Genomic DNA, 27,903 nt, shown 5'->3' on the forward strand with positions numbered 1-27,903 from the left:
ATCATTCAACCTATCATTCCAACATTCCTTTAAAGGGTGGTCATGCTTATTCAAAGAGGTATTGATGGACTGTATTCTTGTTTATGTGGATCTTAAATAGATAGTCAAGTGCCCAGAGCAGAATCTGTAGAAATGACTCTCCATATATAGACAGATCTCAGTGGTTTTGCAAATCTGCAGTGCATATGTGTCAAATCTTTTTGTGTCAGTCAATACAGATTCATGACATAAAACGGCACTGTGGTGTCGGTATGTCACAGAGCCAGATTCCATGGCAAACAAACCCGTCAGGCCTGCATTGTGGGTCCAAAGTAAACAGTCAGCCCTGGTTCATTGCCGGCTCTGTTGTGAATGTGTCGTCTGAAGGTTGGAAACCACCTTGCGGAAAGGCATGTTCCTTACTAAAGGATTCCTCAAAGTTGCACAAAGGATATCATTTCCAAATACAATATTTATGTTACAATTTAGACTTCATATATTATTCAAATGCTAACATAGCAATTAATTTGTACATTTTAGCTTAAAACTATATTGAAATATTGTTATCTATATGACATTCTTAAAATAGTCCTCGTTATCTAGTCCTTGAAAAACATGTTATCCTCTTTAACACAATATATACACTACCATTCAAAATGGGGGTTGTTAAGATTTTTTTTAATTTACATTTTAAATGTAATGTTAATATTCTGACATATTACTACAATTTAAAATAAATGTTTTTTTCTATTTTAATATATTTAAAATGTAATTTTAGTTTAATAACTCATTTAAATGTAAACATGCATTTTCTCAGGATTCTTTGATGAATTGAAAGTTGAATAGAACATAATTTTCTATTCAAATTTTATCAATTTTATAGATGTTTTTTAGTCTAGACTTTTAGACTAATGTTGTTAGTCACTTTTCATTAGTATAATACATCCTGGCTGAATAAAGTATTCATTTATTATATATATATATATATATATATATATATATATATAAATAAGTTATTATTTTATTACTATATATACACTTATAATATATATATATATATATATATATATATATACATACATACAGTAAATTATAATTACCTCCTGCTCAACAAAGAAACCAAGTTCAAAATGTACAATTTGTCTCTTCACACAGAAAAGGTGGTGTGAACAAGTTGAGTAAAGTACTGACACGGTCATTAAATCTTAAACTATAGCTTCTGGTTCCTCGAACATTTGACCTTTTTCTCCATTGTCTTTGCAAGTCTGAGGCACCTCCTCGACTTCAATTATCTCCGTTACCAGGTCACGGATCTCCTTCACACAGCCCAGGGCCCTGGTTTCCTCCTCTAGGTGTGGTGAAGACTGGGTTTCTGAGGCTTTTTCTGGAAGATCCATGACTTGTTTTTCTGTGACCTCTTTATAGATATCTCCATTTTCTGCATCTTCAATAGATAAGCAAACGTCTATTGGATATGTGCTTTCATCACGTATCGGTGCATTAATCAGGGCTGGATCATCTGACGAAACCGCTGGCTTGCTGTTGTCCTCCGTTTCAGCAGGGTCACCACCAGAGCCAGAGGTTTTCATACAGATCGGACTGATTGCTATTGTGGCAAAAGCAAAGTCTGAAAAAGTTGCAGCATCTCCTTTTGGTGAACTAGAAGTACCAGCACTTTCTGTGCCTTCTGTTACCATAATAACAGGGGTGGGAACGACATCCGTGGCGATTGTGGTGGTTATGAGTTCTGGTTTAGTCTCGGCTGACGTAATCGAGGTTGACGTTTCGGCAGTGGCAAATCCATCATCACTGCTCTCCTCTAAGAGTGTCTTGTTCTCTCCATCACCGATTTTTCCCATGACAGGCAGAGCTTGGCTCAGCGTGCTACTTTCTGACTTTAGCGAGTGAACAGTCACGGATTTGTTTGCTGTCATCCCGTTGCCCAGCAGCGGGGAGGGCGGCAGGGGCATACGCAGGCTCGGGGAGGTATTTAAGTGTCCTGGGCTGCTGGGTGCAGATCCCGGGGGAGAGGAGGACAGGCTGGACACGCTGAAGTTGTATCTGCTCTCTGTCAACAGGTTGAATTTCTTCAAGCTGGCTGCCTCCTTGACCACTGCCAATCAAAAGCACAAATCCGATTCGAGAATGTTTTAGGCAATGATACATTTTGCCTAATTTTGATCAATTTAATGCATTCTTGCTGAATAAAAGGATTAATTTCATTAAAAAAAATCTTAAGGATCCCAAATTTTCTTAAACTCTTCTTTCTTAAAAAAATTTCATTTGATTTGACTTTTTTTATATAGACATCATCCTCATGCAAAAATGCATGAATTTTATTTTAATACTTTTAAAACTGTGCTTTGTACTAAATAATGCCTAATATCAATAACATCTTTGCGAGAAAACTTGTAGTCTTGTTGTGATCATGTGACATACCCATGCTGATGTCCTTTTCCAGTATCTGGTGGATAATGTCCTCATACTCGTTTTCCACACTGATGAAGTTTGAATAATCGGCGAATATGTATTGCTCAAATTTAGGTAGTTCCTAAAGGTACATTTTATGAAAAGACATGTCTATTAGTAAATAACAAACATGTATGTTTTGTATATTTAAGCTGTTAGTGCTCGTATTTCTGTCATTATGCGACTGATCTCAAATGTACCTCTTTGAAGGATGGGGCCAGATGCTTCTTGATGCTGGGTAGAGTGATGTTGATCAAAGCTTCCTGAAGGATCTTCTTTCTCACTGTGCTGCTGTCGTAGTCAAATTGCTGTGGAACAAAGATAAATGAAGCTAAGCAATCTGACACAACCATTTGTGTTTGTAAATGAAAAGTTAGATGCTTACCTTCAGAACCCTGTTCGAAGCCTTTTGCATAGCCATCGTGAGGTTGATAGATGGGTCCTCCAGAGCCTTTCTCACGAGCAGCTCAAAGGTGTACTCTAGATTCTCCATCAGCTAAAACCATCACACAACAGACACGTCTGAAACCCTGATCGATCACAGAAAGACTATAGAGTGTATGCAAGCAATTCAGAATTGTCTAGTTTTGGCTACCTGTTTTAAATCGATCTCTGTGCTGTTCGCCAAACCTTTGATGCAATAGTTGAAGGTTTGCTGTAGCTCTTGGATGTGATCTGCCAGCCCACTCACTTTGTCATAACAGCTCCGTAAATTAGCCTTACTCATCTTAAACAGAGCCTTAAGAAAGAGAGCAACAGAAGAAGAGTTATTTTAATATAAAGGCTAGTATTAAAGGTGCTCTAAGCAATGTCACGCGTTTTTTAGGCCAAAACATTTTTTGTCACATACAGCAAACATCTCCTCACTATCCGCTAGCTGCCTGTCCCCTGAGGTGTAAAAAAACGCGGTCTCTGTTGACAACCCAGGCTCCACAAACGGCAACAAAAACAAACTGGCCCAGCCTGGACCACGAAACATAACGAACAGTGTTCCAGCCAATAACCGACAAGAATGATTTGGGGTTGGGGGGTTAGTGCACGTGCACATGAAGGGGGGTGTTGGGAGTGGAGGAGAGAGAAGCATGAAGAGGGAAGTTAGCTAGAGGAGAGATGTCCTAGTTAGATGACTTACGTTAGAAATATATTCTCTTGAATTTTGAAATGGCCGACACACGACCAAAGAGACGACGTTCCGATGAACAAGTAGCAAAGAAGAGGGAAAGGGAGAAGGAACGCGCAAAGTCCCGAATTTACATCGGAAAAGCCTCTGACTCGTTCATGACTGTTTCAGGAAGCACGGAAGGGAGGGGGAGGGGACGAGATGAGGAGGAGGGAGGGTCGAGCTAGCCTTCATTTTGTTTGACAATACTTCGAACGTCAACAAGAAGTAACATCACCCAACATCACTTAGAGCACCTTTAATATAAAAAAGAATAATAATTTGGCTTAAGAAATGGAATATAATGCACAAGATGTATGGACTGTTTATGCTGCTTAATCATAAATTCTTTAGCTCCTCTCACCTGTTGGAGTTCCTCCCTCTGGTCAGCATCCTCAAAGTCCTGACAAAGCTGTTCCATCATGGCCTCGCTCAAGTCCCGGGCCTCTGTGAAGCCCAGGCTGATGGGCCCCATCACTTCCTCCAAGACGGCCGGCAGGTAAGGCTGCACCTGCTCAGTGCAGTATTTTTTTGCTGGCTCAGCTACCATAGCTACCCAGATTGAGAGAGTAAAAATATGGTACAGTACATAGACTCAGATATGGTAAACACCAACATATACAAATTATTACAACAGAGTAACTAAGGCCAAAAGACATCTTGTAATAACAGTAAATTATGCATAATTACACCCAACAAATGTTTAACCAAACCATATTCCCAACCCTAGTAAGTACATGTTAATGGAAGTGTTAATTAATTTTACTCTGTACTTAAATGTATAAGTACACTGCAACAAGGACACCTTAAAATAAAGTGTAAACCAACTTGCTTTACTGATGGCCATTCAAATGAAATATACATTTTGTGAGATATTTATATTACACAATATTTTATACATGTGACCCTGGACCACAAATCAAGTCACATGGGTCATTTTTTTTAAATTGAGATTTATACATCATCTGAATAAATAAGCTTTTCATTGCTGTATTGTTTGTTAGGATAGGACAATATTTGGCCGATATACAACTATTGAAAATCTGGAATCTGAGGGTGCAAAAAAAAAGTTGTCCATTTATGTTCGCGATTGTGCTGCATCCACTCACAAAAATAAATGTTTTATATATGTACGGTAGGAAACTTTACAAAATATCTTCATGGAACATGGATCTTTACTTAATATCCTAATGATTTTTGGCATAAAAGAAAAATCGATCATTTTGACCCATACAATGTTGGCTATTTGTTGGCTATTGCCACAAATATACCCGTGCGACTTGTGACTGGTTTTGTGATCCAGGGTCACATATTTTATTCATATATACATACACTACCGTTCAAAAGTCTGGGGTTGATAAGATCTCGTATGCTCACATTACAATTTTTATTAAACTTACTAATATTTAATAAAGTTTCTATTTTCTATTTTGAAATATATACTGTTTGAAATGTATGGTTCCATTACCCCAGTCTCCAGTGTCACATGATCCTTCAGAAAACATTCTAATATGCTGGTTTGGCATTCAAGAAACATTTCTTATTATTATCGATGCTGACAACATTTGTTCTTCTTTATATTTTTGTGGAATTCATCTTTTTTCAGGATTCTTTTATGATTATAAAATGAATTGCTCTATAAAAGTATACTTTTTTTTTATGTAAAAGGTAGTGTACATCAATGTTTGGCAAGTGACAGTTTTCAGTTTCAAGGCTCTTAAAAGCTTGAAATTGATACATTTTTAGTGTGATCATGTACCTCTGAGTTTGCTCTCCAGGAAAGTTCTTGAGCAGATGATCTGGTCCATGTCAGAGCGCATGCGTGCCTCCTGCTCTTTCACCATGTCTTTGCACTCTTCCTTCAGTGCGGTCAGCCTTTGCATTAGATGTTGTTGCAGCAGAAAATAAGCAGCTTCAACTGTCTATGAGACAAATGGCAGGGGTCAATTCATTAATAACTGTTACATAAGTTTTTGTAACGTCCATAATCACAGCTATGGAATGTAATGTGTTTCTGGTATGTTTCTGGTTTGTCCCACCCTTAAGGAAACACCAAAGGGGCATTTCTGGCCTCCCTGGCCTAAAGCTATTTGGGTGTGCGGCATCCTACATGTACGTCAACATCACACACCCAAGTTTCAAGTATAAAGGACAGGTTCTGGAGAAACCCAATGCCATAATGGGAAACAATTCGGACAAGCACTAGGACAGGAAAGAGACGCACTGCAAACCACACTCTTCTCTTGTCTGCCCTTTTGCTCTTCATACATGGCTGCAGTTCTTTCTCCAGATAGGGCATTAAGTCCTCCATGAACAGATTAGCAAGACCCTAAACACACACACACACACAAACAAACACAGATTCAGAAATATTACACATACATCTGTAGCTAAACAAGACTCAAACATTGAGCGCAAACACCGCAGTGCTAAACGCCCATGTGTAAACTTAAACCACAGACTAGACTGATATGTTTACCTAAAACCACAAAATCAATCATTGATCTGCCTTCAGTCATTTCTCAAACACGATCCAAATCAAAGTATATAAATGAACAGACTAATGTGACAACAGTTAACAATATTAATAATGAAATACTAAAGTAATAAGCCAATCAAAGCCAAGTTTTACAATGATTTTACCCCCTTATCCATAATTCAAGCACAGAAAAGTATCAAATAGTTTTAGGAAACTGCAGAAAAAGTATGATAAAAGAAACCAAAGAATTAATTGTTAAATGTATTATAAATATACAGAATGTATATTATATTAATGATGTTATAAAATATGTGTGTGTGTGTGTATATATATATATATATTTCACAGTGTTCATACTGTGAGCTTCAGGACACTTCATGGCACATGTTGCTCTTTCAGAACTAACTTCTTCTAACAGAAAGTTAAAATAATATGTGCTGTGATATGCACTGACAAATGTGGTGTATCGATAGTTCATTGTCACGTTGGCTTTAACAGGTGAAACTACAGTGAAACTGCCTGTGTGCAGCATTCCTCAGATTCCACAGACGCTCTGATGTAACAGCGTGTGACTTGGGGTTTTGGAGACTGAGTACAGGTAATACATGTAAGACTGTATGTATTATACAACATGCCTAATTATACCAAATATGGAAATATGTTTTGCAACTTGGTTCCAGCCATTTATACATTCTAAAGATTGTCATAACTGTCACAGTAAATTACAAAACATTTCAAAAGCTAGAACATTCCATGCCATACTAGAAGAACAAAAGCTATCTTGTTTATTTTCAAAAAATGGTTTAAGTTTCAGACAACATGTGCAGTCAATGTGAACCAGCACAAATGTGGAAGGACACCTACCCGCACATCACTGCCTATGAGCATATCCCATGATTCATACTGGCCATTCTCCTGCCTATAGAGCTGAAAGGCTTTGAGGAAAGCTTTAACCTCACAAGTCGTCTTCTTGAGAAAATCTGTTGAATAGACCAAATGTTTTCCGTTTAATATAAGCTGATCTATTTCTTTACAGCACAACTTCCACTGGCACTGGTTTTATTACAGTGAAAGTCATACCTTTGTTCTGGTGGCGAATGCAGTCAGATAAGACCGAGATGAATTCAGCTTGAGAGTTTTCATCTAGGAAACAGAAATAGGAATCTTGGCGGTACGGAAGTCTAAGATAAACTGGGTACTCCCCCGGCATGTCCGCCACAGGGGGCGCGAAATCCTCCTGGACATCTGCATCATAACACACACAATCACATTTTACTCTATTATGTAAGTTAATTCACCATTATGTTTACTGTATGTATAAAATGATTGTATATTATATATTATGTTCTTCATAAATCTTTTCAGTAAATAAGTGATGATGATTTATAGAAAACAAAAACTGAACTCTTAAGTAATGCATGGATGAATCGTTCACAATAATACCATTAACATAAAGAAATTAAATTGGGTCAATTTTGATTTTATGCCAGATTGAAATGAAGTCATGTTCTATTAAAAACAAAATAACATTTATCATTAGCTCAGTAATTAATGGGTTTTAAAAGACAATATTCAGTAATATTATAGATTCAACTGCACTGAGACTATTGAATGAGAATGAAATTTGATATGAATTGAGCTGAGCTGGATAATAACAGGAACTTTGTAACATTGACACTGTTATTGAACTATACTGAATCAACACTGATGCTTAAAGGTATAATGGAGGATTTTTTACTTCCAGGTGGATCACCTATACTATTGGTCCTCCTAATTGTCAATCATTCTGGTGAATCAATCAAACTTATTCAAAAAGTGGAGAGGGCGGGTCTTATCTAAAATTCGGAAAGATCCTCCACTATACCTTTAATAATAATTCACTGTAAATAGAGCTGCTTTACTGAAACTATTTTTTTTAACACATTAACACTGTTATTTTCCTGTTTATTACTGTGAAGCTGCTTTGACAAAATCTGCTATATAAATAATTGTTACTGTAAAAGGAGAGTTCATCCAAAATTCTGTCAACATTTACTCACCCTCAAGTTGTTCCAAACATGTATACATTTCTTCTGCTGAACACAAAAGACGATATTTTGAGGAAAATGGTTAACCAAACATTTGATCAGCCCCACTGACTTCCATAGTATGGAGGGGAACACAATTAAATGGAAGTCATTGGGACCCATCAACTATTTGGTTACCAACATTCTTCAAAATATCTTCTTTTGTGTGTCAATTTATGCTACATGGGATGTGTTGAACCCAACTGATATGAAAAGATTGTCTACCCAGCTAACAGGGAACACTCTCAGAACTCTGGCTAACATAGCTGGAAAGGTTATCTCAAAGTTATGAACAAATGTTTTTCCAGTAACATTAATAGAACACTCTCAGAAAAAAAGGTACGAAAGCTGTCACCTTTTTAAAAGGTACATTTTTGTACCTAAATGGTGCATATTGGTACCTTAATGGTACATATTAGTACCTAAAAGGAACAAAAGTGTACCTTTTGAAAAGGTACAGCCCCAGTGACAGCTTTCGTACCTTTTTTTCTGAGAGTGAATGTTCGTTCAAAGTTATCTGGTCTTTAACAATTGCTGAAAAATTAGCTCACTTAAAATATATGCCTATATAGCCTACTCTTAATTAATTTTACTCACTCTCGGTGCAAGGGCAGGCCTGGTCAATCATTTCCATGTATTTTTCTTCTGTAGTCAGAATGGTGCCCCCTGTAGGCATCAGTCTGTGTGTTGGAGGGGCACCTTTCAAATACGCCTGCAGGAAAGCAGAGGTAGGAAATGTTATCATTACCTCAGTCAGCAAATGTTCATTCTCAGATGGGTGAATAATGGCTAATACCTTGTAGCTCTCGTGACACTCCAGGACGTGACAGGCACGCATCACAACATATCTCTCTTTCCACTTCCTGCCGTCATCAAAGTACCGGACAAATTCCTCATACATCACCTTTCCAGACTCTGGAGGGGCCTGGATAATTAAATATAATGTGTCGATCTCATAAGAATAAATGAAATCAGATATGTCTGTTAAATCCATATCTGAGATCTGATTCCTACCCGTTGTTTGAGGAACTGTGTGCGTTCCTCTTTGCGTTGTTCAAGTTCATCTCGGATCTGGGACAGGTAAGCCAGAGAATATTGTTTCCTATAAATCGGTGCGAACTTCTTAAATTTCTCATCCACTTGCCCTGCAAGACAAAACAATGCTGAGGTCATTACAATATTTAAAAGACTAGAAGTCAAACAGGTCTTTTTTATTCTCGAATAATTACAAACAACTGCCTACTTGCTCAGCACGATTTCATATGGCGTGCATTGATCTAACATTTACTTAGTCATAGCCTACTTTACTAGGTATCATAATAATAATAGCATGTAAGCATGTAACATCAGCTCATGCCCTGAGATTGGGGCCAAGCAAACAGTAATTTTCCAATTCCAGAGGTGATGCTAGTGCTGCAAAAATTACACTTTACCTTTATTTAACGAAACCCAACTTTGTTTCGTACATATGTTTATATATAAATCAGTTAAATTATATGACATGCTATATTACAGCTAGAAGAATCAAAAGGGCATAAACTACTGAATAGACGATATTTCAGGTACATTCGCTAACCTAACATTTCCTTCCACTTCTCTTTGCTGGTTTTTTCTGTCACACAGAATGTTGTTTTGATCAGTAAAACTTTACAATAAGGTCCCATCAACTAACAATGAGCAATACATTTGATACAGTATTTATTCATCTTTGTTAACTGTTTATTGTTATTCATGTTTGATTAGTTTCATTAAATCATTTTAACAGATAGGCCTACTAGTACTTTTTTTAAACAATGTATTAGTAAATGCTGAAATTATCATGAACTAAGATTAAAAGAAAATGCTTTAAAAGTATTTTCATTGTTAGTTCACGTTAACTAATGTAGTTTATAATATTAACAAATGAAACCTTATTGTAAAGTGTTACCTTAAAGGAAAATGTTTCATGAGTTTGTCAAAATCTCTCTTTAATTTCACTTAGCGCCTCAGCCTCACATGGAGAAGAACGCACCATCAATGTGTCCAACGTGTAAAAACAGATGGCAGTACATCACCCAAAATAGGCACAGACCAAAGGTGAGTGGAGAGGAAATTCACAGCGGATTGTCTAAATTAGTTAATTGTGTTTTTCCCAGGACCACATACAAAATTAGCTGAACAATACTGCAGTGAACAGAGAATATTAATGTGCATTAACAACCAATCAGACTTCCTTGCTTCATTTCAACATTCTTGTCAGGACCCTACTTTCAAACCTCATAGATCTAATGGAGAATCATACATGTTTAAATTCCATTTTGGTGGCATGAGAACATATAACATACCACATAAACATGACTTACATGAGGCATGGTATATGAATAATCTCCAGGCTATTTATTACTACAAGTGTTATATTATATCATTGGAAATGGAAAGTTCCAATTCTGGGTGCTGATTGGTCAGTACAGTATTCAAGTCGTTCTAAAATAAACAAAAGAATCAGCTATGACTCAAAACACTTAATGGAATAGCTATAACACTGCGCCCATAGATTTACCCACTGAATTACGTTCTGTTTTCCTGAAACAGACTGAACTTTAGGATTTAACACCTAAACCAGAATGACCACTTGTAGAGGGTGTTTCTACTTTTTTAATTTCCTCATTTTTAAATGTTTATACGATTTTAGAGCCTTACATTACGTAACAGATCAATTTAGACGACAGCTGAGAGCTACGGCATTCACTTCCATCATATTTCACGATGTAGTGAAAGTAACAAGCCGCTCTGTCATTATTTTCACCCTCTCGCCAGTGTGCATTTCTTCATGCAGTCTTCTTATAACTATTGTTTTGTGTGAGAGAGAGATTCATTGTTTTGGAAGGAACTGTAGTTTGAGATGTCTTGAATTCTTGAGCTCTGACATGTAAGATACTTTGCCAACAATAGACGTTTGTGACCTGCAAAGCCAGTTCTGTATGAACATACCTCAACACAGACATCATCACACTTCACCAACACTTCAGCAAGAGTACAAGGTTGACAAGGGAATGTTCGTAAACACCTCTACATGTGTGTGTGTGTGTGTGTGTGTGTGTGAGAAAGAAAGAAAAAACCCCTTGACAATGAGCAGCTGTTGACAACACACTCTCTTTTAACCTTAGGTGTGAAATGACAGCACTTGAGTTTACTGTCAGCTCATTCTCAGGAAGTGATCCCATTTGTTTCCCATGTGTTTTGATGACATAATTAACATGATACTAAACCTAGAGTCACATCTGACAGATTTAAAGGGATAGTTCACCCAAAAAAAGAAAATTCTGTCATCATGTCCTCACCCTAAAGTTGTTCCAAACCGGTATGAATTTATTTCTTCTGCTAAACACAAAAGAAGATATTTTGAAGAATGTTGGCAACCAAACATTTGATGGGACCCCATTGACTTCCATAGTATTTGTTTTCCATACTATGGAAGTCAATGGGGCCCATCAACGGTTTTGTTATTCTTCGTTATACTTACATTAACTGCGTCAAGCTGCCAAAAAAGGCATGTTTTCTCTGCGTGTGCAACTAAAAAATATTGACTGTAAAAAAAAGTGTGGTGTCATGTGACAATATTTTCTAGTTAAAGCCATTGTTGGTTTGTAACAGAAACTATGATACTATCAGTTTAAATATTTGTGTTGCTCAACTGGTATAGCGTAGCATGTGGAGCTCCAAAGTCAAAAGTTCAGTTACCTGGGAATGTCAAATATCTTGAATGCTCTGTAAATTGCTTTGAATAAAAATGTATGTTAAATGCATAGATATGAAAAATGCAAATTATAATTCAACTTATTGTGAGGGGGCTGAAATAATGTAATGCTTTTACATGAGGTACTGCACATCAAAATACTATGGTACTTTGCAAGCCTGTAACCACATATTCAGAAGTTATAGAAGGGTTATAGTTTCAAAATCAGCCAGTGAATAATCCGTATATATTGAATACTTATATAATATTTGGGAGACATGCCCCCTATAGCGGTTACAATCTTTGGGAGCTGACAGTTCAGCAGTAACCTTTTCGAATGAAATTATCACCTGTCAATTTTCAAGCTCACATGTTCCCGTTTCCGGACAATGAGCTTTTCATTAAAAATTCAAACTGAGTTCTGTGAATGAAATGGGGTATAAAAAAACACATTCCGAAAATACACTCAATGCTGTAATGCTCTTTCGGCACGTTTTGTCTGCTAACATCACTCTTTCTTTACAAACTACAGATGTGAATTGCAAACACTGGCTGTTTTTCCATTTGAGCAAATAGCAGAGCTGACTGTAATCCTTTAATCTCTGACACTCAACCTCCACCCATATAGTTTGAAATGGCAAGAAGAAGAAAACAAACAGGTTTCTGCCTCTCACTTTTCAGGTGAGAGGGTAGAGTGACTACAGTGATCTAATGGACACTAATGGTAGTCATTTACAAGTCCAAATTCAAAAAAAATTCTAACACTGAATGGTCATGCAATTTAGGACAATAGAAAACATCTCATGCATTTCAATCTGCAATTTCAGAAACATCCACCATCTTTCTCTGCCCATATCCCTGCAGTATAGTGAAACGTTTCAGCAACCTATTATTATTATTTAAGAGCATCGGAAGACATACAAACAAACATTACTGCTATGCCACACCACTTAGTGACTTAGAATGACCACATAAAGTTCCTAAACACATACCTTTTATGTAGTTGGATTTATTTTCATCCAGTAAGCTGGATGATGTTCCCATACTGCTCTGCTTAGTTCAGGTGAGCTCTCTTCTGCTCTGGTGAAGTTGATTCAATGTCTCTGTATTCACTACTGAGTGAGAATCTGAAAGCAGGTGTTATATTTCAGGACTGTGGGAGTGGCATGAATGAAACTGTTGCATCAGGACAATCAAGGGCTGTCTTTTAAAAGGAGCTGTCCACCTAGACAACCTGTGATGCCCAAAATGCTGTCTAGGGAGGCAGCTCACTAAGTTTTGACACAGTCACAGCCTGATTTCATGAAAACAACATGCTATATGATATGTGTTTTATAAATCAGGCTTCTCTGTGAATATGCAAGAGTATCTGAGCTGTGATCAAAGTTACCAGAGTAACAGTGGAAGAGACTCCAGGGTGCTTCAAGGAAGAACCATATCATTGTTTGTGAAATACTATACATGTGTGACATACTAGACAGACTTGATTCCATTAAGGTTTATTACCACGAACAGTTTCTATTCAAACTGTCATACCAGTAAGATCATTTTAGTGCATTTCAGGGAGTTCTAGATATGTACTATACAAATAAAACTGGCGTGGCTCTAATTGATGACACACATGTCATTTTCAAGCTGATGAATCATATAAAGTCTGAACACATTTAGTCTTATTTCACACCAAACATAAAAGAAAAATTATTTGTACCATGATTTGTTTTTGCATTGTGACATTTGCATAACAATAAAGCACATTTCTGTAGATTCTAATTGCTGTAAAAAAAATAATATATATAACGCACTGAATAAAAAAGCTCAAAAGTTAAGAATGCATTAATAATGAGAATTCTTGGGGAAAATTTGCCTTAAATGGTATGAAAATACTAAATTAATGTGCAATCAAAAAAATGTATAAAAATATGCTAAATATTCTGTAGTTTTTAAGGTAAAACGTGGCCCAGACATGTTTTTGTTTTGATTCACCTCAAGCACAAATTTTAATAATTTTAATATTATATTTAAATATAAATTATGAATTATAATATACACATATAACGTAAAATGTTTATATATTTATGTTATACAGCACAACTGTTAGCAATCTGGAAAAAAAATTAAGCAAAAGTGAAGTGAAATAGAAAATCAGATCAGGTAAGTTAAATATTACCCTTTGACAGAGTCTTTAGAAATATTTTTAGAAATTCAAAATTCAAAACCCAAAGAATAAAAGTCAATACTGCATCACCGTCAACACAGACTGATTATTCAAACACTATTATGCCCTTTAATGGGTCAAAGCCTCAGTACAATCCACAAAAAACATCAACAAAATTTAAACAACCCTTTTAATTCAGATGAAAATGTTGTTTCTTATCCAGAACTTACTCAAGTTGTCATTGAAAATTTCTAAAATAAACAGGAAGCCTCATCAATAAAAACAGCCACAGTTGACCTCTGTGCGGTCTCTCACACGGGCACAGTATCTAAAGTCAGAGAGTTAGACGTCGGTCTGAGCTGACAGCGTTGCTTTGAGGGGCGGATGAGTAGGTAGGCACGCTGTATTTTGTAAGCACTTCCTTAAACTGTGCCAGGGTGGCGTCGGTCCGCACGCCCGTTGGGTCAAAGTGTGTGCGGCTCACTCTAAACCCGGCCTCCGTGAGATACTGCAGGAACTTATTCAGCCTGAGAGAGAGGAACAAACCTCAGTGTCAGATTCTACATGTATTATGAATTGTACATCAATACATGACAGTGTATGGAGAAGTCTGCGCTGACTAACTTAGGCATGTTCATGCCGCGGATGCTGTGCCGATGGATGCTGTAGTAGAACGCTGGATGCTCCAAAGATGTATCTGATTTGACTTTCTTCAGCACATTCCCACAGTCCTCCCCTGTGGGCTTTCTTTTCCCTGAACACAAAAAGTCAAAGAAAATACACTATTTTCTATGCAATTAATCCATTTCAGTTTTTAATTCAACCATAAACCCTACTTAATCTGGGATAACCTAGGAACAGTTAAATCCCCGAGAACAGCAGATAAAAGACATTGATAAAGCAACAAATACCTGACTGGTCAGATGTATCCGCCTCTTCAACCTTCTGTAAAGTTTTTATGACCACACCACACTCCACTAGAAAATGTGTCAAATTAATTGAAAAATACAAGGCAAAAATCAAGTTATGCTGACAAAACAAGTTCAGATGATATCTCCACGTTGTATTTAACGATGAATAACCAGAAGATTACTGAAAAAACAGTGATGGGCAAAAACTTGCACACCCAAAAACACACCTTGGTTGGAGAAGGCAGAGAATCCCGGGACAGGGAAAGGTTTGAGAGTGGTGCAGTCAGCTTCACAAATGAGTGTCTTCACCAGAGGCTGGATGTCTTCCATATTGTGCTGCACTGTTGCCACCAACATCCGCCTCAGAAATCCAGTGTTAAACAGAGGACCGGCCCTGGTGGATGAAAAGGATAAAAAAGAAAAAAATTATAGTCATTAATGAAAGAATTAAGGGGTCGCACACCGGACGAGAAGCGCCACGTCTTTAAAATTCAGACACATTACTCTCTATGAGTATACACACACCGGCGGCGCCATTCGCCGTCTGTCCGTGGCACCCAGCTACGGCTCAGGACCTTGTTCAAAATCCTGCCGCGCCACAGAGCGCCATTTACATAGTTTTATATTAAATGTACATTTATTTGTCTCAAATCGTTGTTAATGTATATACTGACTTCACCCTGTGCTGCAATATACATTTACTTTTACAGAAATTTACAGAAATCAACTGCGTGGATGAAAACTGCTGATGTTATTGGATTTTCAGGTGAAATTCTCAATTCATTCAGTTAACGGACGCTCTGAGGTAAAGGGTTCAGACTGCAGACTTAGCAACGATTGTATTTAATTGTACAGTACAATCACAACATAGTACAGACATTGTCTAGTTAATTCCATAATGTCCTTAAACATAACAATATTGCTGGCCTAATAAACTGAGAAAGTGCGCGTCCGGTGTGCGACACCTCGAGTTGTCCTAGATGCGACGCTGTGCTTCTCGTCCGGTGTGCGACCCCCTTTAAGCATTATCATTATAAGTGTTTTGTAAACAAACAAAAAAAAAAGTATGAATGACATCATCTCACCAAAGTGGTCCAAGCTCTACTGCGGTTTTTCCTGGCATACTCCCATGGCACTGGCAGGGCAGCTGTCTGTACAGGTTTTCTGTATATACCATAAGCAAGAACGTGTATTTACATTTATGGATTTGGCAGTTATACATTTGATCAGTTCATGCATTCTATGGGAATCAAACCCATGACCTTGCCATTACTGTTGCCATGCTCGACTATTTTGGCTACAGGGACACTATTAGGATGCAGCTGTTTGTTTGTACAAGTGCTTTCTCACCTTCCACCATGCTTCCTGGCTTGAGGAACACCCTTTCTTCACACCACTGGCAGTGCAACAGCTGCCGCAGTTTCTTAGAGGACTCGTCTGCCTGGGTGGGCCCTCTAAGAACTCGCACCACCACGAGGACAAAGTGCTCAAGAGCTACGGCCAACAGCACTTCAATCCCTTTGTTGCAGCGTGCAGCCGCCCTGAAATGACATGCATTAACAAGTCGGTTTGCAAACTGTGTAATAAAATAAATAGGTGTATGCTGATTCATTTCAGAAAGACCTGCCCACCTGGCCAGTGATGCCAATACCATACGCGCTGCGAGTTCCCTGTAATACTCGGTTCGGACTATCTGGCAACCGTAATGTCGAAGCGTCACATTCAGGGATTTGGAGTAAAGCGAACCGGTGTCTGTCGACGTCACAGAGACAATGCCCAGGTTCCGAACGTTACGAAAAGCAGCGTCCAGATAGTTTACAGCCGTTCCAAATGGGTCAAGGTGTCTGATTTAAAAACAAGAATGCAATAAATTATTATGGGTACAATGTTTTTAGTCATTATGACCAACAGTTCATCAGTCTCTCACTCACATGTAGTCAAAGGGTCTCAGGTGCATGATGACATTGGCGTCCATCTTCACCACCTCCACAGAGGCAATGGGCGAATCTGCATCTCCCGCTCCGTCGAGCTGCCGGCCCGTACGAGTGCCCTCTACTCGGATGTGGTTCAGATGACAATTCTCCTTAATCATCTTCACGCAAGCTTCGCTTAAGTCATTTATAGTAACCTTTACAGAGTTGCGCAGATGCTTTGCCCACTGCAAACCCATGATACCTACAAAAAGGATCAATATGTTGCAAATTTTTGCAAATAGGTATACAATGCCCCTTTCATTTTTATCAAATCATTCGGAGCAAAAACTGAGCAGTGCTATTTATTATCATGATGTTAACTCTTTCTGTACAGTAAATTTCCTACCAGTCGCTCCAAAGGCATCGAGACATTCGAGTGGATTCCTCTCCTCAGCAAGAACAGCAAGAGAGCAGAACACCAGCTGCCTACAACAATCACATTTTAGTGTGATACAATCATCAAATAATCAGCACAATAAGAGTATTTTTGGGGTCATTTTTTTACTTTATTATAGGGTTTTTCAACAGGGTGTCCATGACCCATAGGTAGGCCTATTTTTGTATTATTTGTCTAAATATTATATATTTATATAAACAGAAATAAAATATTAAGTATATAATTAAGTATACTTCAGCCAAAGTTACATTTAAGATGCTAAAGTACAAATCATTATTTTATTGTAATGTGGGTTTACATATTAATCTTTTACAAGGTACACATTTAAATCTCATAACGAGTCGTTTATTTTTTTTATAAAAAAAAAAAAAAAAAAAAATCTCCAACCTGTTCGTCTTCATCTTGCGGTTGAAGTAGGTGTCTGTCTTCTGGGGTGTGGTGTGGTTGGGCAGGAGCTGGACATTGGTGCCCAGTTCTTTCATAATCTCATAAGCCTGTCCACCTGGGACTGAGAAAGAAAGAGAATCAATGCGGACAAATAATTTGGTAAATATTGACTAAATGCAGAAGAATAGCATCTTTAAAAAAAAAAATGCAAAAAGGCTGAGGAGTACAATGCTCTTCAGATGCTGCCTACATAAATACCCTAATGAGTGGATTTAATATGCAATTGAATGAATTAATTGCTTAGTGCTGTAGCGAATTAAAGCATTTTATTGTTACAACCGCCTCCTGTGTCTCACAGGAGTCTCTTACTTTAAACTAAAAAGCAAAGGCCAAGGCCTGAACATGAACCACAAGGGGATCTTTCATATCACTCCTGAAGAACTTCATCCTGTGAGCGGCTGAATGCTGTATGGTTTAGGTTAGATTTAGCCTGCCTATTCTTTCTTACCCTACCTGAAAATTCAAAAGGTTAAAAGGCACAAGATAAAAGGACATACCACAAAATTTTTTTACTATTATTTTTATGAAAACAATCCCAACATCTACATTATTCCACATCAACAAACTGGCATCCTGTTAGCGGTTCTCACCCTCTGAGGCGCTGTCAGCACAAATGCACAATTATCAGTCATGTCAGTAAAGCACATCAAACGTGGAAGCATATAAAACATTTTAAACAGCAATAGAGTAAAGGCTCACCAGGTTGTTCAAAGGGTACATCTGAGCTGCCTGAATAGCTGGCCTCTGTCTCACCCTTGTTGAAGTGGCGTTTGAGATGACTGATCATGTCTGTCTTGCGAGCAATAGTGACAGAGCAAACCACACAGTGGTAGTGAGCCACAAGTCTGCTTTGAGTCTGGAGATGAGGGGAACAAATACATAAATGTATTAATTCAAGAGCATGTGATTTAATTTTTCCTGATAAACTGGCACAGATAAAAGCTTTTCGATCTATCTGTACTGTCCAACTACAGGCAAACAGGGCTACGGCTGGATATTTATATTTACGGCTGGGGTCAGCAATATCATTACAGCCATGGGATGTGTATGGGAAGAAACACTTCATAACACGTCATCTTACCTGGTCAGAGCCTAGACTGGACTTGAGTTGTCGGCAAGGCAGATGACAGATGCACATCCTTTGGCCTGCAGGAGAGGAAACAAAGTTCATTTACCCAAGGAAAATGTTCACGCATGAATTAGCTTCTAACCAGAAGCAACAGCTTTCAAATGTGTGTTGGAAAAGAAAATTAGCTGCCAAAGGGAACCATTTACTTTCAAATTCCACGTAAACTTTCCAGTGCAAGTTCTGCAGATGTCGTCTAAGTTTATGACTGTAACAGGCCTTAAATTTCTCTTCTGGACACAATGGACAAGACTTCCTCCCGGCTGTCATAATCAATGAACAGAGATATTTATTAGCTTCAGATTCAAGTGGTCTGCTGATGGTTGTAATAAACAGACAGAATAAACAGGTACTTCTGGTTTAAGTACCTCCATTTAAATCCACAAGCATTTCGAGCCCCTCCAGGGTGGTTTGAATAGACACATGTCTCTCTGAAACAGAGACAGATGATTTCAATTCAGTGATTTAACAATGCTGAGAGACATCCTGTCTGAGGAGTGTGATAATCATCATATACTGTTGAATATTTACCTGACACGACAGTGGAGGATGTTTGTCCATTTTTGTCCTCTGTTTTTACTGGAGTAGTAGTTTCTGATTGAGTTGGCAATTGCTCACGCTCCACAGATTCAGCGAGGATCTTACTGGTATCAGTCCCAGTGTCTGTTAATACAAACAAATTCACACTTCAGCAAAATACTGTATATTGAAGCAAACTTAAGACGAAAGAGTTTTACTTTATGAAAATATCATTAGTTAATTAAATATTTAATAAATTAAAAATATTATATATTTCGCATCGATGAAAATTACAATTGCATTCAACTGGTCTTACTGTACAATCACAATCAATTTGGGTTTTCTTCGACTAACAGTCATTTGTATGTCCCGGGGTTGATTTTTTATTATAACAACTTCTTTTTGTTGTTGTCATATGAATACCACATTAAAATTGCCTTGGTACATTGTCTTAATTTTGTTTAAAGCATTTATATGTAGAGAGAGAGAGAGAGAGAGAGAGATTGTATTGTTTCACCCTTGTTCCAGGCTAAGACTTTCGATGTTAAAATTGGAAAATACATCTAGAAAATAATACACATTTAAAATTAGGATATTTTAAATGAGGAAAGAATTAATTGCAGGATAATAATAATTTTAGGATTTATTGTGTGAACAATTTGGATTGGTTAGATTTGGTCACATGAGAAAAATAAATCATGCTTTGATAAATCATAATTATAAAGTTAAGTTAAAATGAGATAAAGTTAAAATTATTGCATAAAAAGTATTTTATTTTATAATAATTACGACTCGTTGTCATATTTATGTCATAATTTAGATTTTTTTTTTATAAACTTTTTAATCACATAATTATGACAGCCTAGGAAATGGGAGAAATTAACGTTAAACTTTTAAACAATTCAATTTATAAAAAAAATATATATATGTTGAAATAATTTTCAACAAAACGAAGTTTGAATGGATTATGTTTAGCTACGTAGAGGTTGAGTTTTGCAGAAAAGTCTCAGGACGTATGATAGATTACAGCGCATCGCTCGCATTGCAGACACTGTAAAGAAGAAAAATATTTTTTTAAAACCACAACAACAATACTGGAGCGCCCTCATATGTTAACCCATGTACATTTCCATGGTGTAACCAATCCCGCTTTCTGAGGCTGATGTTTCCAAGCAGAACGGCCCTGGTGCGGAGCTCCGTGGTAAGACCAGTGCTACATTTATACATTACAGTTATTCACAATTTATTGTTTAACTCAGATAATGCATCGATTGATTAAAAGTTTTTGCAACCTAGTGACATGTCAGTCCTTTGTCGATATGCGCTGAGAATATTTGCGTTTTGAACATTTACATTATTTACACCTAGGTCCTATGGTGGAGCTCCATGAGGAGGCCTATATTTACTTCAGCAGTTTTGAAGTCGCATTAAGGATAAATTGCATAAAATACAAAATTTCTAAATGCTGAGTGTTATTTAAGGAACCTGCAAAACAGGGTTGAATAAATGTATCATTATTAATTCAAATTATTTTGCCTTTTATATTGGCGTCCTCCTGGTGAAGTTGCTCAGCGTCCCCTTCCTTGATCTCCGCCATTTTCCCAAACTAGCTTAAGTAGAATTCGTATCCGTACGCATTGAGCGTTGTGGGGCCGCACCAATCGTGTTCCAGTAAACTACGCAAACTAAAAGGGCGGAAGTGAATTCATCAGCGAGTGAAATGTAAGCAAGTGGTGAAGTGAACAGCTCTTATTGCTTGAAGAATTTTTTACCTTCTGTCATTCGGTGTCGTATTCAACAACATTCCTCCCGCTTGTGATAGGTAAACCTATTTCTCACTGAAGCTGTAGAAAATAAAAATAAAACGTATAAAGTTAACTTAGACTCTTGTAGACGCTTGAATTCCATCTTTCTCAGTGTAAGATTTGAAGTTGTAGACATTTGGTCAGAAAATAAGTGCTGCAATGTTAGTATTCCTTTGACATCCCTGTCACAGTTGTATTTGTGTATGACCTAAAGTTGCCACATATTTACAAGTACTTACACACTTACTAACGATATTTCATTGAGTGCTTTATGTTCTCTTGGTTTACATGGGCAGTTATCTGTTTCTCAAGGTTGAACAGGATTTTTGTTTGGGATTCGCTGATATGCAGCTCTTGGGAGAAAAACGTTTTCTTTGTACTTAGTTCTGACTAGAAATGCTCTCTAAAGTACTACATTCTTGTATGAAAAGGACTGACGTTATATAAAAAGTTATACTGTTATTTGTAGCAGAAATCTATATGCAAACATTAAAATCTAAAGCTAGATGTCCTTACCTTCCCATGTTTTTTTGCTAAATCGTTTTAGTAATTTTGTTATGTGCTTTTATTTATATAATTTTACTATTCATTTTTTATTTTTTTTTATTTCAGTCTTAGTCACTTTTGTAGGTCAACTTAAACTTCATTTAGTTACGTTTAGACATATCTAATTTTGGTTTACACGTTTCAAGTGAAAGTGTTTCCTATAATATTTATATTACAATTTATTTAAGCTTTATTTTAATAAAAGAAAATTATTTTTTTATAACAATTACAACACCGGCGCATTTCAAGCCATGCTGTACTGCTGTCCTCTTAAAAGTAACAAACAACCAACCTGTGGATTTTTTTTAACATTAGATGCTGTATTTTTTATGTAAGAGACTGAAATCATTCTCCAAAAAAAATTCTGTTCTTTCGCAGGGTTTTGAGGATGTCTAGCAAGAAATCAAAGAAGAAGAAACACAAAAAGGATGAAAGAATGTCATCAAGCTCTTTGTGTGAGGATGAGAAGAAGGTGAGGAATCTGCAACATAATCGTTGTTGGAATGTGCAGTTTCTAATCTAGTTATTCCTAACATCTGAGTTATTCTCTTTTTTTTTTTGTTCATTCTCATTCAGATTAGCATTTAATTATTAACATTAATTCTTGTTTGTACGTCAATTATCTTGGATAAAAGCATTTGGTAAAAGAGTGAATGTTTTTGGTCATAGGAGAAAGGCACAAAGAGATTCAGCAGCCCAAAGAGCAAACACAAACATCATCATCGGTATGTAAGGTGGGTCTCGGGGTGTAAAATATTAGTAGAATTTAGAATTAGAATACATTTTTGAGTGTTTGTACATACTTGTTTTATATAGTTATACATATTGTGTTTACAATATAATATAATGTATACAACTGACAGTGTGTAAGAAAACTTCTGCAAAGTTTTTTTAATTTATTCAAGGGTCAATGACTGATAAGATTTTAAAAAATTGATGCAGTTTACGAAATCAGGATACAATAAAAGTTGTTGATAAAATGAGTAATGAGTTTAATCAATGATTACTTGGTCAGAGGATACTACATTTTCATAAGTGATGCCAAATAATTGCATAGCACTTCCAAGTGCACCTGAGAGTAAATAGATGCTCTAACCGCAAGTTCATCGTGTACATGTCTCGCTTACAGGTGTTATACCATCAGCATGCATTACGGAAAGGTCACGAGTTAGCGTTATTGTGGTTAGAGCCTTTTACCCTGCTTCAGCTTCCTGAGCTACACATGCGAGCAAACAAACTTTTTGAGAACTAAGAGCAATATATGCATATACAAAATAAAGAAAGAACTTAATCAAGGCTTAATCAAAGCATTTTCTTTTCCAATATTTCCTTATATACCATTTCCTCACCAAATATTTATTGTGAGTTGTTATCTATTCAATTAAAACTTCTCATTGATTTACAGTTCTGACAAAGATGAAGCTAAATGGAGGAGGGCTATTGACTCACCATCAGCAAGAGGATTTGATACAAAATTAAAGAAGACCGATGCTGGAGACAGCAAGAGGAAGAAAGAAAGATCCAGAGAAAGCAATGCAACTGTGAATTCCAGGCCAGTTTTCAAGTCACCTGCCGCACATTATAAAGAGCAAGTGAATCCCAAAAGGAAGCATGAAATTGCAAGCGCCCATGTCTCAGGGAAAAGCTCCAGCAGGCATGCAGGATCAAACCAGCCTTCTTCAAAGGATTTGGAGAAGAAGAGACAGGAGCTAGTCTCGAGGAGATCTGCAACAGAGGATTGCAGGCGGACGCCTGCAAAGGATGATTCTTCCACTGAGAAACTCCAGGAGAAAAAGAGGAAACCCATGAAGAGGACTTTGTCACCAGAACTTCTTGCTGAACCCAAACGAAGAGATGTCAATAACATGACCAAAGTTGCACAAGCAGACTTTAATTCTGAAGTTCAAAAAGAAATGTTGGTGGGCAGGAGTTCCAAGAAGTTCGACCAAACTGTTGGTGCACAGAGTTCTTGTGGTAAACCTGTGAATGACAACTCCAAAGGAGCTTTGCCAGTAGTGAAACATGTAAATTCTGGATCTAAACTGAAATTACTAGAGGATATTTCACCCAAGAAGCAAGACCATGTACAGTTGGGTAATGTACCTGGTGAAATCTTAAAAGAAAAAAGGCCATCCTTTGGTGGTCCCACAGCAAAAGTCAGTTTCAAGATTCCAAAGAAAGCCAGTGCTGTTAAAGTTTGGACAAACACAAATATGTTTAATGTGCATTCTTCAGATAGCAGTACTCAATGTTCCACTCAGCCTTCTCTTCCTGGTTCTACTCCACCTAAACACAAATATTTTATCAAACAGCAGCAAGTACAGAGGCCTGAAGAGGTTTTGCCTCAAACCTCTCAAAAACTCTCTTCTCTTTGCCCGTCACCTCCTTCATATGTTTCTCACCAAGTCCAGCAAGTGCACACAGACAAAACAAGAGAGGTCTCGATACAAAGCAATACTTCCTGTAAGGCACAAAATGTAAGTGTCTTGTGTTTGGGCCATCTTCATCTGAATCAGTGGTACAAGACATTTCTCTCTCTCTCTCTCTCTCTCTCTCTCTCTCTCTCTCTCTCTCTCTCTCTCTCTCTCTCTCTCTCTCTCTCTCTCTCTCTCTCTCTCTCTCTCTCTCTCTCTCTATATATATATATATATATATATATATATATATATATATATATATATATAAATTGTCACAAATTTGTTGTTTAACATAAGGCAGCAACATAACAAAATGTGAAAAACAAGACATTTAATTTATATATATATATATATATATATATATTTAAGAGGAAACATCAGTGAATTAGAAAATTCCATAATATAATAATTCCATTGAATTAAACACAACTTTATTTCAGATAACTCCCCAAGAAGCTGAAGAGACCTTTGACTGTGACCACGAGGTAAGTTAACGATCTGCCTCTGTTTTCAGAATAAAATCTTGTGTGTTTGTGTGTTTCTCATTCTGTTTCATTCATTGTTTAGATGCAGCTGGTGGAGGAACTTCATCTGGCACGTTCTGAGAGGAGACTGGAGGTGAACTTGGTGGAGAACTGTGGAGAGCTCACCTGCATGGACATTGACCCCCCAGAAGAGGCACCCAGCACTATGCTAAGTAAGGTCACCTGTGAAATGTTCAAAATAACTAATTATTACTGGAAAATGACTAAGTAATGTCCTACAGTAGGCACCTTTTGTATTTGAATCATGGTTTGTTTGATGGATAGTTGTGCTTTGTGTCTGTGTGTGTGTTTACACATGAAGATCAACATAAACAGGCCCTCCTTATAGTCCTGGATACCAATGTGCTGCTCAGCCACCTGGAGTTTGTGAAGAAGATCAGGTCACATGGTCTCAGTGGTAAGGAAGGCACTGGCTTTCAGTACTTCATACATTTGGAGAATAATGTTGGTACAGCCTTTCACTCTAAGCACCCCTCATCCTAGGACTGGGGTTTCCCACTTTGCTGATCCCATGGGTGGTGCTGCAGGAGTTGGACTATCTGAAGAGTGGTAAACTCTCCAGCAAGGTGGAGGACAAAGCCAGGCCAGCTGTCCACTACATCTACAGCTGCCTGAAAAACCAGGAGCCCAGACTCATGGGCCAGTCAATGCAGCAAGCCTCCCAAGCTGCCTGTGAGTTATTCCTATCCTGAGATGCAAACGATGTGTCTCTACTGTATGTTTACTTTTTAAGACATGTAAAAAGAAGCACACTTTGTCAGTTGGCAGTAAAATCAATTTGCAGGGGTGGTAGATATAGATTTTATACTACCACACTTTTTATTCTACTATAGTAATATTACTATAGATAATATTATATTATCTATAATATTTATACTCTAGCACAGCGGTCCCCAACCTTTTTTGCGCCAAGGACCGGTTTAATATCAGACAATATTTTCACGGACCGGCCTTTAAGGTGCGGCGGATAAATACAACAAAATATAAAAAATATATAAAAAATAATTAAATATAATAATAAACGTGAATCCAATGTGTAGGCTTACTTGCAATTTTATTAGCAGGGTACTCGTAATATCGCGCCTAAAGACAACTGAGAAAGCCTGAACACAAACAAAAAGCCCCCCAAAAGAAAAAAATCTCCATGTTTACGGTGCTGATGCGATGTAAGGGTGGCGCTGCCAATAAAGCACCTAAAAGCTGTCACAAAGAACCGATTTTAAGAACCAGAATTAATGATTATGAATATGTAAAATATAGCAGGAGACATTTTAATTGTTTAATAATAAACAAGTGTTTTCTGTGCAAAGATGAAGTTGACAATGCTGACTCGATCTTCGCAGTATGCCTAGTGAACGTGCCAGAGAGAAATGCACATTTCATACGAATTACATAAGCAGAGAACAGTCAGTTTTCTTTTGTTTTGAATTGTTCTGTTTAAAATTAGACATTTCAAGCTTTCTATGTCTTAGGTCTGTGAGGCAAGTAGGCTACCTTATACGCTGAATTTCGGTTAATTTATGAGATCAGCTCCAGTTCACGCGCCCGCGCCTCCGTGTCCTGATTAAATATTTTCTATTATATTTACTTCTTATTAAATCCAGGCAATTGGGTGATGAAACATTGATTAAAATTAAGATACAATTAATACAAAACGAAATACAATTTAAAGACAGGCTTTTTGCTTTCTGTCTGAGGTCTCTGTGAAAGTTTTAAAGCAGTCTTTTTGTGCCGCTTTCAGAGCGCTCACGTCCGTAAGGGTGAACTGTCCCATCCGAACAATTATTATTATTATTATTATTTTTTTTTTTTTTTTTTTTGTGAAATAGGCTACATTTCTAAATTAATGCGACTTATAGTCCAGTGCGACTTAGGCTATATTATGTTTTTTCTTCTTCATGACGCATTTTTTTACTGATGCGACATATACTCCGGAGCGATTTATAGTCCGGAAAATACGTTAAGTTATATATTCTTTCTGTGAGGCCCGGTACCAAATGTCCCACGGACCGGTACCGGTCCGCGGCCCGGGGGTTGGGGACCTCTGCTTTAGCACGTCTACAGGCGACGTCGGCCGAGTCTAACCCTATACCCTAGCGCGTCTACACATCGACGTCGGCTGAGTCTAATCCTATACCCTAGTGCGTCGACGTCGGCTGGGTGCTAATACTTGTTCCCCTAACTAGCTTGCTGCGCAGCAATAATCGACAGACAGACTTCAGCAAATGTCCTCTAAATGCTTTAATCACGGCCGGAAGAGTTCTCAGAGCAGTTCTCCAGAGAATCTCCCACAAGAAGAAGAATACATCATGGCCGGAGGATCTCAGACAAACTTCATTGAGAATCCCACCAGTAAACACAAATAGAACAGTTTTTATAGAATAGGTGTATGGCAAAAATGACATGAAACATTATATAATTTCCCTACAGTTTGATTGGTTCTTCATAGACAAGCCCTCTTGTTACTTCATAATCACAAGGTTTCAAACCTAGTCATCTGTCTAGTTTCATTTCCCATATTTGTTATTTTTACACTCACACAACCAAAGTCTTTCCACAAGTTTTCGTCAAAGGGGACACATACATTTAAAATTCAAAAGCATATGAATGCTGTTCCTGCAACAAAAACAAATGTTAGTTATGATTAATTTAAAAATCCATCACACAGGTACATTTAAATTTGAATAAAGATATAAAATAAATATATATATTAAATTGAATAATAGAAAATGTAATAATTTTAATTATTTAATTATTATTATAATTTTAATAATTAAAAATAATTCCTACAATCAACCTACCACACTATATTAATTATTTTCTTTCTAATTTCATGCTGGACATTTAGCAGGTCATGCTAAATTTAATATATAATAATTTTAGAATTACTTTTTTAGAATAGAAATATTAAAAAAATTATAAAAGCACATGACAATATTATAAGACAAAAAATGTTTGCTACTTTTTTGAGCTGGACAAATATACCACTCAGCTGCATTATGGAAGTGTCGTTATTGTTGACTAAAACTAAAACTATTAAAAAAATTCTTAATTGAATGAAAGCTGCAATAAAATAAAAGAAATATTAGATTAAAAACTTTAAAATCTTAATATGAATATTAGAAATGTTGCACTGGCAACAAATAAAAAATAAGTTTGTTGAATTACTAATATTACAATTTTTTTTTTTATAAA

The 27,903-nt window shown here is 37.0% G+C and overlaps 3 protein-coding genes across 7 annotated transcripts in view; 1 reads left to right on the top strand and 2 right to left on the bottom strand.

Moving 5' to 3' along the window:
- Positions 1–1,086: 1,086 nt before the first annotated feature.
- niban1a (niban apoptosis regulator 1a) lies at positions 1,087–12,969 on the bottom strand. Its single transcript, XM_084433271.1, has 14 exons — positions 12,860–12,969; positions 9,167–9,297; positions 8,949–9,077; positions 8,750–8,864; positions 7,167–7,331; positions 6,951–7,066; positions 5,832–5,936; positions 5,367–5,529; positions 3,972–4,159; positions 3,044–3,187; positions 2,834–2,944; positions 2,649–2,756; positions 2,419–2,530; positions 1,087–2,092 (listed from the first exon to the last, which is right to left on the bottom strand). The coding sequence occupies exons 1-14, from the start codon at positions 12,909–12,911 to the stop codon at positions 1,185–1,187; spliced, it is 2,547 nt and encodes an 848-aa protein (XP_084289397.1). The 5' UTR covers positions 12,912–12,969; the 3' UTR covers positions 1,087–1,184.
- Positions 12,970–14,198: 1,229 nt separating this feature from the next.
- On the bottom strand, positions 14,199–21,036 carry trmt1l (tRNA methyltransferase 1-like). Its single transcript, XM_084432714.1, has 16 exons — positions 20,932–21,036; positions 19,408–19,539; positions 19,245–19,307; positions 19,026–19,139; positions 18,832–18,896; positions 18,450–18,606; positions 17,691–17,811; positions 17,253–17,332; positions 16,865–17,108; positions 16,565–16,777; positions 16,284–16,474; positions 16,019–16,097; positions 15,161–15,327; positions 14,934–14,999; positions 14,647–14,776; positions 14,199–14,549 (listed from the first exon to the last, which is right to left on the bottom strand). The coding sequence occupies exons 1-16, from the start codon at positions 20,990–20,992 to the stop codon at positions 14,357–14,359; spliced, it is 2,076 nt and encodes a 691-aa protein (XP_084288840.1). The 5' UTR covers positions 20,993–21,036; the 3' UTR covers positions 14,199–14,356.
- swt1 (SWT1 RNA endoribonuclease homolog) overlaps positions 20,563–27,903 on the top strand; it is a 28,291-nt gene continuing 20,950 nt past the window's right edge. For 2 of the 5 annotated variants that reach the window (XM_084432708.1, XM_084432710.1), the window contains exons 1-8: positions 21,089–21,217; positions 22,125–22,218; positions 22,416–22,480; positions 23,152–24,223; positions 24,604–24,648; positions 24,731–24,860; positions 25,010–25,105; positions 25,192–25,380. In XM_084432708.1, coding sequence (XP_084288834.1) covers positions 22,135–22,218; positions 22,416–22,480; positions 23,152–24,223; positions 24,604–24,648; positions 24,731–24,860; positions 25,010–25,105; positions 25,192–25,380 — 1,681 coding nt within the window. In that variant the 5' untranslated portion in view covers positions 21,089–21,217; positions 22,125–22,134. Of the gene's footprint in view, positions 20,597–21,088; positions 21,218–22,124; positions 22,219–22,415; positions 22,481–23,151; positions 24,224–24,603; positions 24,649–24,730; positions 24,861–25,009; positions 25,106–25,191; positions 25,381–27,903 lie in introns of those variants that run through there. The other 3 variants (XM_084432711.1, XM_084432712.1, XM_084432709.1) reach the window with 2 other exon arrangements.

This window comes from Rutilus rutilus (genome assembly GCF_951802725.1).
Source record: "Rutilus rutilus genome assembly, chromosome: 15".
In the NCBI taxonomy this organism is placed as follows: Eukaryota; Metazoa; Chordata; class Actinopteri; order Cypriniformes; family Leuciscidae; genus Rutilus; species Rutilus rutilus.

Bases quoted from the DNA above. Each gene is read 5' to 3' on its own strand.
- trmt1l (XM_084432714.1), bottom strand. From the start codon at position 20,992: ATGGCGGAGATCAAGGAAGGGGACGCTGAGCAACTTCACCAGGAGGAC. The intron at 17,109-17,252 runs GTAGGAAATTTA...TCCTTTTTGTAG, and splicing joins CGATGCCTTTGGAGCGACTG to GTATCATGGGTTTGCAGTGG. The intron at 14,777-14,933 runs GTATTTGTTGCT...TTTTGTGTTCAG, and splicing joins GGATACATCTGACCAGTCAG to GGAAAAGAAAGCCCACAGGG.
- niban1a (XM_084433271.1), bottom strand. From the start codon at position 12,911: ATGGGAACATCATCCAGCTTACTGGATGAAAATAAATCCAACTACATA. The intron at 7,332-8,749 runs GTGAGTAAAATT...GTTATGATGCAG, and splicing joins GGCCTGCCCTTGCACCGAGA to ATGTCCAGGAGGATTTCGCG. The intron at 2,945-3,043 runs GTAGCCAAAACT...TGATGGTTTTAG, and splicing joins CAGAGATCGATTTAAAACAG to CTGATGGAGAATCTAGAGTA.